At 38.8% G+C, this 12,500-nt stretch overlaps 1 protein-coding gene and 1 pseudogene across 1 annotated transcript in view; one reads left to right on the forward strand and one right to left on the reverse strand.

Moving 5' to 3' along the window:
- Positions 1-12,500, reverse strand: part of LOC110043333 (endothelin-converting enzyme homolog) — a 246,397-nt gene that overhangs the window by 75,729 nt on the left and 158,168 nt on the right. Inside the window, exons 15-16 of the mRNA XM_089282468.1 lie at positions 9,413-9,537; positions 3,483-3,548 (exon numbers count right to left, since the gene is read on the reverse strand). Of these exons, the coding sequence (XP_089138594.1) occupies positions 3,483-3,548; positions 9,413-9,537 (191 nt within the window). The remainder of the gene's footprint in view (positions 1-3,482; positions 3,549-9,412; positions 9,538-12,500) is intronic.
- The window catches only part of LOC149116710 (uncharacterized), a 2,177-nt pseudogene continuing 1,143 nt past the window's right edge, over positions 11,467-12,500 (forward strand).

Consider the following 12,500-nt stretch of genomic DNA (forward strand, 5'->3'; position numbering starts at 1 on the left):
TGTTTCTGTTACTATTACTGTTACTGTTACTGTTACTGTTACTGTTTCTGTTACTGTTACTGTTACTGTTACTGTTACTGTTACTGTTTCTGTTACTGTTACTATTAGTGTTACTGTTACTGTTACTGTTACTGTTACTGTTACTGTTACTGTTACTGTTTCTGTTACTGTTTCTGTTACTATTACTGTTACTGCTACTGCTTCTCTTATTGTTTCTGTTACTGTTACTGTTTCTGTTTCTGTTTCTGTTACTGTTACTGTTACTGTTATTGTTACTGTTTCTGTTACTGTTACTGTTACTGCTATTGTTACTGTCACTGTTACTGTTACTTTTTCTGTTACTGTTACTGTTACTGTTTTTGTTACTGTTACTGTTTCTGTTTCTGTTTCTGTTTCTGTTACTATTACTGTTACTGTTACTGTTACTGTTACTGTTACTGTTTCTGTTACTGTTACTGTGACTGTTACTTTTACTGCTATTGTTTCTGTTACTATTACTGTTACTGCTACTGCTTCTCTTATTGTTTCTGTTACTGTTACTGTTTCTGTTTCTGTTACTGTTTCTGTTTCTGTTTCTGTTACTGTTACTGTTACTGTTACTGTTACTGTTACTGTTACTGTTACTGTTTCTGTTACTGTTACTTTTACTGCTATTGTTTCTGTTACTATTACTGTTACTGCTACTGCTTCTCTTATTGTTTCTGTTACTGTTACTGTTTCTGTTTCTGTTACTGTTTCTGTTTCTGTTTCTGTTTCTGTTTCTGTTACTATTACTGTTACTGTTTCTGTTTGTGTTTCTGTTACTGTTTCTGTTACTGTTTCTGTTTCTGTTTCTGTTACTATTACTGTTACTGTTACTGTTACTGTTACTGTTACTGTTACTGTTACTGTTACTGTTACTGTTACTGTTACTTTTACTGCTATTGTTTCTGTTACTATTACTGTTACTGCTACTGCTTCTCTTATTGTTTCTGTTACTGTTACTGTTACTGTTTCTGTTTCTGTTACTGCTACTGTTACTGTCACTGTTACTGTTACTTTTTCTGTTACTGTTACTGTTACTGTTTTTGTTACTGTTACTGTTTCTGTTTCTGTTTCTGTTTCTGTTTCTGTTACTATTACTGTTACTGTTACTGTTACTGTTACTGTTTCTGTTACTGTTACTGTTACTGTTACTGTTACTGTTACTGTTTCTGTTACTGTTACTATTACTGTTACTGTTACTGTTACTGTTACTGTTACTGTTTCTGTTACTGTTTCTGTTACTATTACTGTTACTGCTACTGCTTCTTTTATTGTTTCTGTTACTGTTACTGTTTCTGTTTCTGTTACTGTTACTGTTACTGTTACTGTTACTGTTACTGTTACTGTTACTGTTTCTGTTACTGTTACTGTTACTGCTATTGTTACTGTCACTGTTACTGTTACTTTTTCTGTTACTGTTACTGTTACTGTTTTTGTTACTGTTACTGTTTCTGTTACTGTTACTGTTACTGTTACTGCTACTGTTACTGTCACTGTTACTGTTACTTTTTCTGTTACTGTTACTGTTACTGTTTTTGTTACTGTTACTGTTTCTGTTTCTGTTTCTGTTTCTGTTACTGTTACTGTTACTGTTACTTTTACTGCTATTGTTTCTGTTACTATTACTGTTACTGCTACTGCTTCTCTTATTGTTTCTGTTACTGTTACTGTTACTGTTTCTGTTTCTGTTTCTGTTTCTTTTTCTGTTTCTGTTTCTGTTACTATTACTGTTACTGTTTCTGTTTCTGTTACTGTTACTGTTACTGTTACTTTTACTGCTATTGTTTCTGTTACTATTACTGTTACTGCTACTGCTTCTCTTATTGTTTCTGTTACTGTTACTGTTTCTGTTTCTGTTTCTGTTACTGTTACTGTTACTGTTACTGTTACTGTTTCTGTTACTGTTACTTTTACTGCTATTGTTTCTGTTACTATTACTGTTACTGCTACTGCTTCTCTTATTGTTTCTGTTACTGTTACTGTTTCTGTTTCTGTTTCTGTTTCTGTTACTGTTACTGTTACTGTTACTGTTACTTTTACTGCTATTGTTTCTGTTACTATTACTGTTACTGCTACTGCTTCTCTTATTGTTTCTGTTACTGTTACTGTTACTGTTTCTGTTACTGCTACTGTTACTGTCACTGTTACTGTTACTTTTTCTGTTACTGTTACTGTTACTGTTTTTGTTACTGTTACTGTTTCTGTTTCTGTTTCTGTTTCTGTTTCTGTTACTGTTACTGTTACTGTTACTGTTACTGTTACTGTTACTGTTACTGTTACTGTTACTGTTACTGTTACCGTTACTGTTACTGTTACTGTTACTGTTTCTGTTCCTGTTTCTGTTTTTTTTACTGTTACTGTTTCTGTTATTGTTATTGTTAGTATTGTTATTGTTAGTGCTGTTATTGTTAGAATTGTTATTGTTAGTATTGTTGGACCGTGTGGAGTTTAATCCAGGGAGTAATCGGGTGCTTTGAAATTATGAGCATGATAACTCCCTAAAGTGTGCAACAGGAGGCCGTTTAACGAGGGTTTGTTTACCTTGAATATTTTCAACATCGAGTTGATTTGTTAGTGAACATGGAATCACTTCAAGGCAATCACGATAAACATATTTATTTATGTCTTTGAATGTTTTTATCACTCGTCACCTTCCATTTCGGACTCTTTTCATTTTTATTCGCGGGTCTTTAATTTTGTGATTTATTTGCAATCGCAAAAATCGCGAAATTAAAGACCCAGGAAATTAAGTTCCAATAAGGTATTGTTTTATTTTCACATTGTTTTAGGTCCCCTTTTAAATTCTTAAATATTTTTACCTCTTATCTTACATAATTTATTGCATTCTACCATTCGTGACATTTTAAACTATTTCTTACTGTTAAAAAAGACATATTTTATAATTTTTTAACTCGCACTTAAAAATGACCCCGGAGTGGTCGAGAAGTGGTAATTTTTTATCATTAGCTTTTATTACAAAAAACATATTTTAAATATTTTTACTTACACTTAAAAATGACCTCAGAGAGGTCAAAAAGTCGTGATTTTTTATCAGTAGTTTTTATAAGTCACCCTGTCTTAATATTGCCAATCATCACTTTATTAGGAAACTATAACAATGTTCTGTTTGAAACCTGATGCAGTTTTTAATTTGATATTGATTTGATATAATGTAAGTTTCACAGCCCTGAGTGAACCTACCAAAAATGAGATTTCTCACAGCTTCCATTATTTAATCTCCTTGAAAGAATTTTGCCCCCATTAAAACAACATTAACTTACACGTAATGGCAATACTAAAACATTATACACGCATGTTCTGACACTGATTGTGTCCTGATATGTAGATGCTCTAATTCAAACTCATGGAAGTTTAACAAGGGGGCAGGAGCAGTGGAACATACTCTCTTTGGAAACAAACTTTTAAGTTTGCTCTTAAAAGAGCCCTCAAAAACCTACCAAAAAGGCTTGCTTAATAGCACCATTGTCTGCAATATTTTCTCCAAGAGTTTGGATACCATTAAGCTGTAACATGAGAAAATGTACAGAAGGTAATGTCAGTATAGTGTCAAAGTAGTCATTTTCGAGGAACTATAGCTGCACTAATTACATTGGCTTGTGACAGAAAGGCATTAACAGCAAATGTACACAAGAATCAAAAATAGTTCAGTAAGGCTTGAAAAATAGAATTTGCCCTACTGTTGCATATAAGTAGGCCTTAGTAAAAGTAAAAACGCTATGTAGTTTTTTTCTTCAAATATCTTGGTATTTCCGAGAAAAAGGACATTATCGGTTTCACGTCCAGACATCAATCTAACGAGTTCTAACTGGACTGAAAATTGACCATTTTCATTCGATTCGCATTTCGCAACTATCGAGCACAGAAAAGTTGTAACACAACCAACTCAATGCAGAACTATTCCTTGTCCAAAAAAGCCCAGTTTCAAGAATATTGGATTTATCTAACTATTTAGCAGTAAACAAAACCAAAGTGTTCTCCAACAATGAGCTCGTCAGTCGGTGAAAACAATTGTCATTTTGACCGTGTGCCATGCCTCGGAATTCCAAAAGATTTTAGATTCTATCTACACTAGGATAGGTCTTTCAACATATGTAAAGTTTGGTTTGGGCAAATGATTAGGCACTCGTCAAAACATTATTCAAATCATACACAAAAAATTTAAAATAACGCCAGCTGTCAAATGCGTGACAAAAAGTGCTATCATCGATTTTGTCATTAAATCACTTCAATTCGAAGTATCACAGGAATATCAGCACACTTAAGCATAAACCAACATATATATGTTTACCTTAGATGGGTCATCATGTCTTGACTGTCAAACAACATTCCTATCTTGCCATTTCAACGGTGTTCCATTAGGTTTGCATAACCTGAACGCATTCGTCTGGTGATTTTGAATTCCCCAAATCGCTCAATATTACCAAGTTCCTATGTTCCTATTCCTGTGTTTTCCGTTTTGTTGTTCGGTACAGTCATTCAACCTGCTATCAGGTAGAAATCCCCAGTAATTAGCAGTGACAAATAAGCCGCAATCTTCGATGGTTCCGCGTCTCTTAATTGCATATTGTCCAGGAAAAGTCTTTGCGCTCAGGTCAGGGTAGAGTGGGAATTATTTCCGAAAGAAAAAGCGTGAGAATTTTTCCAATATCTCGATGTTAATTCCAATTCAGAGCACCCCTTCTTACGTAAAGCGATAAAATGCTACACGCGAATCAGGTCTTTGTGGCTTACAATTCAAACAAAGAAAAGTAACTCTGTTAAAAGCTCTGAAATCCCGACCCTCACCCCCATGTAAAATATGTTGTAACGTTCAGTCAAAATGGAGGACTTTCAAACGTCTTCAAAATGGAAACCCGAAAGTCGCACGTGGAATAACGCTTCAGCAGTTACTACTGGCTTAAACAAACGACACAAAGAACACAGATAGATGATACATACATGGGACTTGGCAGTAACTGTTTTTCTTCAAAGTCGGATATGAGTACTAACAAAACACCGCTGAAAATTATATGCAGGGAAAGAATCAGTTTGCAAGATTCAGGATATTACGAACCGAGGTACGTGAACATGCTATTATTATGTGTATGTCATTTATACTGTTTGGTAATGCTGACGTTTCGAACTGAAGTAATATGCCGATACGATGATAATACTTTTGGTCACGCACTCGGAAGCTGCTTGCCTGATTTTGTGTCTTTTGTGAACTCGTGATTTTGAATAATTTTTTGACGAGTGCCTAATCATTTGCCCAAACTGAACTTTACATATATTGAAAGACCTATCCTAGTATAGTTAAAATCTAAAATCTTTTGGAATTCCGAGACATGGCACATAGTCAAAATGACAATTCTTTTCACCGACTGACTAACTCAATTTTGGAGAACACTCTGGTTTTGTTTACCGCTAAATAATTAGATTAATCCAATATTCTTGAAACTAGGCTTCTTTATGCAAGGAACAGTTTTGCAATAAGTTGGTTCTGTTACAACTTTTCTGCGCTCAATAGTTGCGAAATGCGAATTGAATGAAAATGGTCGATTTTCAGCCCAGTTGGGACTCGCTAAATTGCATGAAATTGAGTCTGAAAGTTAAATCGTAAATGTCGCTTTTCTCGGAAAGACAAAACTATTTCAAGGAAAAAAACACAGCATGTTTGCACTCTTGCTAGGGGCTAGCAATATGCAAAATGGGAGCGAATTTGGGCTTTCTAGCCTTGCCGAAGAAATTTGATTTTGTTTGATTTTTGTGGGCATTTGTTCTTAAACAGCAAAATGAAACCGAAAGGTATAAGTAAATTACAGTTACTGCAGCCAACCAATAAAATATTTTACAACTTAGCCAATCAAGGAATGTAAATTTGTTTGACGAAGCCATCTTTTCCAAAGTTGAAGGCAAACAATATTCAAACGCCAACTTGTCGCATTGCTTTTACTTCTTTCAGGTTTTGGAAACCAAAGTTTTCAAGGCCATCATGTTCTCAAACCAACACTCTGTTCTTCACCATTGCTTTGACTTCATATCAGCTCTTCCACCCTGGCTTGTTTCTCTCATTCTCAACGGTCCTTTTTTGCAAGTGGTCTTCGACTTTTGGTGCCCCCTAGTGTCATTAATATCCTCTCTCCTGAGTACGTGTGCTAACCAGTTCCACCGTCTACGTCGTGCCTTGCAGCTTAATTAATTTGTTTCTGCCGTTTCAACCACTCTTGCTATCATTCTTTTTATCCATCTAATCCCTAATGTCCCTCTCGAGCATTGGCATTGGAAACTTTCATTGGTCTCAGTAATCTTCCATGCTTTACAGCCATGTAGCAGGACTGAACTTAAGCTTGAATAGGCATATCTTGGTTCTTGTTCCTATTTCTCCGGCTGCCCACACTTTCCATAGTCTCTGGAATGCACCATGTGTCATCTACAGTCTGTTCTTAATATCATTACTGCTTCCAACCTCTTTGTCTAAAGATAGCTCAAATTTTTCAACATCCTCCACTTCTTCATCATTCACCATGATGCTCTCCCTGATACTAGCATACTCAGTCCAAAGTGTCTTGTGTTTCCCGTTAAGTTAAAGGCCTACTGTGGCTGCTCCCTCTGTCTGTCTCCCAGTCTTCTCAGGTAAGTCATTAAACTTTGATGACAGTTGTGTAATGTTGTTCGTCAAATAGAGGTCCTCTGGAGCTGTTCACTGTCTCACTTTGAAGTGCTACTGATCCCATCTCTTTCCGCCAGTGGCCCTGCTTATCCTCAACACTTCAATTTCAGTATGCCTTCATCTTCTTGGCCACTTGCGTTGTCCGTGTGTCCTGTACCGCGGCTCTTACGTTCCAGTAACTGATGGTCGTCGGTTGCTAGGGGGCTACTCTTGGGCCTATTGGTCTTTGGACTTCCCGTTAGCTTTGGCCCAAGAACATCATTACAACCCAGCAGTAAGTCCCCCAGTTTATGTTGTATTGTTGCAAACACTTCCCATTAGTGTAACAGCTAGCCCTTTCATGATGCGGGGTAGTTAGCCCCCAACCTGGAGGACCATGGAATCACAATGTGTCTGGTCTCTACCCTTTAAACTGTTTGGCATGGGTGACACTACCATGTGTGCAAGACTCAAGCTAATCTATTTTCACAGATGCATCAGGTGCACTTGGTTATGGGGGAATATTCAAATCCACGTGGTTTTCTGGCCCCTGGGAGCCCCACCAAAAATTGGGAGAGCCAGGTATTAGCATTGCCTGGCAAGAATTATGTGTTCTAGTTGTTGCGTGCCATTTGTGGGGTGAACATTTTTCCAACAAGCGAATCCTTTTTTATCGCGACAATGAGTCAGTGGCTAGCATGGTCAACTCCAAACGGTCTCGTATACCAAGGGTCATGGATTTAGTTCGTCACTTGACCCTTCTAACTCTCAAATACAATATCTACATCTAAGTTCAACACATCGCAGGCAAAATAAATGAAATCGCCGACTCCCTTTCTCGCTTTCAGTTCAAACGATTTCGTATGCTGGCTCCGTATGCAGACCCAAGTCTGTGCCCGGTTCCACAGGAACTTTTACAAATCTGAATGCTGACATTCAGCGGTACCTTGGACTATCAATCGCAGCCTCCACCAATCAGACTTACAGTTCAGGGGAAAAGCAGTTCTTGGATTTCTGCCAGTTATACAGGCCAACAAATCTACCGATGCTTCCAGCCAATGAAGAATTATTAATGAAATTTGTTGCATATTTAGCTCAATCTATAAAACATTCCTCGATAAAATGCTACCTTGTGGCTGTTCGTCACCTTCATATCCGTATGGGTTATGAGCTTGATCTGAAAAAATTTGTGCGCCTTCAATTCGTTTGCCGGGGAGTCAAACGCTCTCAAGCGGATCATACTAGGGTACGACTCCCTATAACTATCCACCACCTGCACCTTTTTTATGCTCTCTTAGCAGTTCCCTACACCAAAAATTTTGATTCACTCATGGTCTGGGCTGCTATGACATTAGCCTTTTTTGGTTTTCTGAAATTGGGTGAACTCACATGCAACTCAAAATTTTCACCTGAGATTCACCTTGCCCCGAGGGATGTTCGGTTCTTCCCTCACCAGGGCAATCCTGACTTTATGAAATTGAACGTCAAAGCCTCCAAAACAGACCCATTCCGCTCTGGCCAAACCATCACTATAGGGAAAACTGGCCTACCCCTCTGTCCAATTTTGGCCATGCAAAAATACCTGCAGGGAAGAGACACCTCCTCCGGGCCTTTGTTCATATACTCCTCGGGCACACCCTCACTAAAACAGCCCTAGTGTCAGAAACGAGGGCCCTATTGTCCCGGTCATGTTTCAATTCTTCCCATTACGCTGGGCATAGTTACAGAATTGGGGCTGCCACAACAGCAGCATCAGCTGGGCTCCCCGCATGGCTAATTAAAACGATCGGTAGGTGGTCATGAGACCGTTACAAGCGGTACGTAAGAGTTCCTCATTCTATTTTATCTGACGTTTCAAAAACCCTCGCTAGTAAAACACATCTTTAGCCCAGTCAGTTACAAAGTCCTTAATGGGAGAATTTTAAAACAAAATAGATGTATTTACACTGTACTTAAGTCCTTTGTGCCCCAATGTCAACACGCATTTTCTCCTCTCTGGCCTCCAGCATTTTTATTTTTATTTCATTTCAATTTTACCAACTATTTCTACCCACAAGTTATGAGATTCACTCCCATCATGTATATGTGAGGGGACATTAGATGTTGGTCCCATTAGTGCTCAAAGGGTTGAAGCACCTGCATATATTTCTGAGCAACAAAGTTTTGAGATTTTATTTTATTTGTAACATGTACATGAATGTACTGTTTTTATCGTCTATGGGGAATACACCTTTTGTGTATTTGGTGGGGATGAAGTGCTCCCATAGAGGTCACCCTTTACCCCATAGACTCTTATTATTCCTTAACCCGGGGGATTCGACCCCTAGAGAGGATTATGAACTCTCCATACCCTGGGGGATTATTACCCCCTAGAGAGGATTATCACCTCTCTCTGAGTATCCTGGGGGATTATCACCCCCTAGAGAGCATGATCACCTCTCACTCAGTACCCTTGGGGGATTATCACCCCCTCTTGAGGATTACCACCTCGTACTGAGTACCCTGGGGCATTATCACCCCCAGGGCGATCCTTGCACCCCTAGGAAAAAGTGACCTAGAATTCTTCATTGGAGTGCTTCATCCCTTACCCCTTTTCCCCACAAATGTTATGGTTGTGTTGTTTCTTTATATATAATTATAGTAAGGGTTATGGGTTAGGAACATTAATCTATTTTACTGAAAATTCAACTGAAGTTAAATTTGTTTTTAATTTGCACATGTGTTTGTAAAGTTACGTACCTTTTTCCCATAAGCTTCAAAACTTGAATACTGCTTTATGAAACAGTGTGATTTCTTTTCAAAGGCTTCATTAGATGAGTTTGACCACCAGTTAACAAGATCACCATCCTTGTTGTATTTGCGACCTACAAAAATATAATTGAAACATACTCGCCTTTAATGGTATAGTATCCTTTCAAAGCCTAACACTGGACCAAACATTTTAACACCTCAGTGTAGAAAAATCTTCATACAAACAAATGAATGAGCAATAATTCAAAGATATATAAAGTAGAAACATATTATCTACAACCTAGCATATGATCAGACTTGCCCAAAATGCAAACAAAGAAACCAGAAACTGTAAGGGACCGCATACGATAAACGCTGCCAACGTAGGATCTACAAGAGATCTGATCAGCCAAAAGAAAAATGTTGCGATCCTACTTTATCGGTTCTTGTCATGTTGGTGTCTCGAAACGTTTTTCACGTAGTATCAGTCTTGCAGTCTATTGTTTGTCTTCAAACAAAGAAATCATTACTCATGCACCAGTCGAGGCCTGAGACAAATCAAAACAATTAAGTGAACAAAGATTTGATGATTCAGAACTGATGAAGTTCCTATTAGGATTCTGGAAACCAACACACACACGGAAAGATTAGATGCAAAGTGTAGCTACCAACAAACTCAAGGTCACAATGAAATGACAAGGTCTCAGGTGCCCAGTGCAATGGTTTACCTTAGATTGTACACAAGGGAAAATGAAGAATTCTATCACCTAAATTATATCATCAGTATACTCAGACCACAAGATACCAGCAATGGGGTAAGCTATTCTCCATGTGACACTCAAAGCAAGGTTCCACCCTGTAGAATTCCATATTATTGAGCATATATACAGCCACGTCGATAATTGGTCTTCAAACATGGCATGAGTTTGAATCAGTTAGGGAAATTAGCACGACTGATACAGGGCAGTCGTTATGAGGCCTACCAAAGTGTTGTGTTAGCTTACATGAAGTATTGTTCGAGTTAGTTACGTGCGAGAGGCCTGTTGGTTATTAAGTAAACACGTGTTGTTCACTGAAGGCTATTAGGGACCTCAAGCACCGACGACGAATGGGACGACGACGACGAGTAAAACTGTTGTAGGACTGGGTCGAGGACGTCGTTCACGGAGTAAAAACCAAGTGCGAGTAAATGTAAACAGAGCTGTGTAAACATCTACCTAAAACTATCGAAAAATTTTGTCATGTCTTGCTTTCACGAACTCCAAGACCTGTTTCTCTTGAGCTACCGAAACGGTTCTAACGATGACAACAAATTTTCAGTCCTACATGAGGAATTGATGTCGAAAAATCCCGATTTCTCATACGAAGAACATAACAGGTTTTCACTCGAAGAGATGAATGATGCCCAACTGTTTTCGGCCCGATATAATCTAAAACGACCTTCACGATATAAAATTCTATCCTAAAAACATAAGCGAAAGCCTACACGTAGATAGGAACCAGAAGAAAATAAAATACAGTCATTTTTCAATTTCTGAATTCATTTAATTTTCTACTTTCGCTAACAAGCAAATTCAACAACGGACAAATCGACAAACCCAAAGTAATGTTATTAGTAAAGATTTCTACACCAAACTCGTCGTAAAATCTACTTAACACAAAGCTTAGAAGTTAAATAAATAACCAACTGTCATTTCAATAGTTTGATATACATTTTCGGCCTGAAACATTGCGTAAATAGATTAATAATTACTCTCGTTCGCTCAGGACGGCAAACCTGACGTTTTGACGTCCTAAACTTCACATAGACGACGAGTCTAGCATGCGTAGTAGCGCGGTACGGAGAAATTTTACTTCCGGTCGTCGTCCTCTGGGCTTGTCGTCGTCGGTGCTTAAGGTCCCTATTGTAAGCCCAAATAACACGACATGGTGGCAGCGGGAAGTTCCCAAAAACCTTTAAACTGAAGAAGAATCAGACAAAACGGAAATATGGGAGACGAAGGTCTACACGAAGCCGGAATTCAAGCTTAACAGTCTCAAGTAGTTGAAGAGCCGAACGAAGCTGGCGCTCACCCTGCGCAATCAGCCGCACAACCGCAAGTCGCCGCAGCTGTAGAGCAGCCCATGGTTCAACAGATACCCATGGCGAGTTACCAAGTTCCACCACCTGAGAAGTTCAACTTCAAACCCGAAGAATGGTCCCATTGAATCAAGCGTTTCGAACGATTTCGAAAAACGACTGGTCTCGACCTAAAGGACGGCGAGAGCCAAGTGAATACTCTGATTTATTCGATGGGCCACAGGCGACCCAACCTCTCAATGCTATCCTTTTTTTCACTTTTCTGCGAACGTTCAGCCTAACGTGGCATATGGCATATACGATTACATAATGACCGAATTTGACTACGCGAAACGTGACTCTGGCCTTGCAGCATATGGAGGTGTTGTGTTACAACGGTTTGAATTTATAAAGGTTTGTATGAGAATGCAACGGCTTTGCTTGAAAAGTCAATTATTCTTATATTTTGTGAATAAAATCTACTTAGCCTGTTGATGTGTTGTATTCTTTGTTGTTTGCCAGCTCCTCAGGCCGATCTAACGCGATTTCGGCGAGTTATCGTTCTGTGGGTTTCCACTACTAAAAGAAAGACAAGGCCGGACACTGATTTCCGGAGTGCCCGCCGCTCGAAGCGAATAAATCCACTGAAAATAACCCTGCCGGCTCAATTCCTCCGTAGAATCGAAGAAGAGATGTTGAAGTTCTATGTCAGTTCACTCGCTACGCGATTCCGTCCACAACGCCTTCGCAACGATACATTTATTTGGAGATTGCCTCGCTCGCAAATTCGAAAACAGCCGCTTCACAAAAGTTAGGACACTTTCGCGGTGTTGGGTAACTATAATTAGCCCGACCGAGGGTAGTCAGCAACGATTTGTCAACAGTCAAACCAAAATGCTCCCCGGGTACCCTCGTGCTTTATTTGTCAAACCCATAAAGGGAGTGCCCGGGGAGCATTTTGGTTTGACTGTTGACAAATCGTTGCTGACTACCCTCGGTCGGGCTAATTATAGTTACCCAACACCGCGAAAGTGTCCT

The sequence above is a fragment of the Orbicella faveolata genome, unplaced genomic scaffold (assembly GCF_042242905.1).
Source record: "Orbicella faveolata isolate gen_17 unplaced genomic scaffold, um_ofav_v1 contig_12, whole genome shotgun sequence".
Lineage (NCBI taxonomy): Eukaryota > Metazoa > Cnidaria > Anthozoa > Scleractinia > Merulinidae > Orbicella > Orbicella faveolata.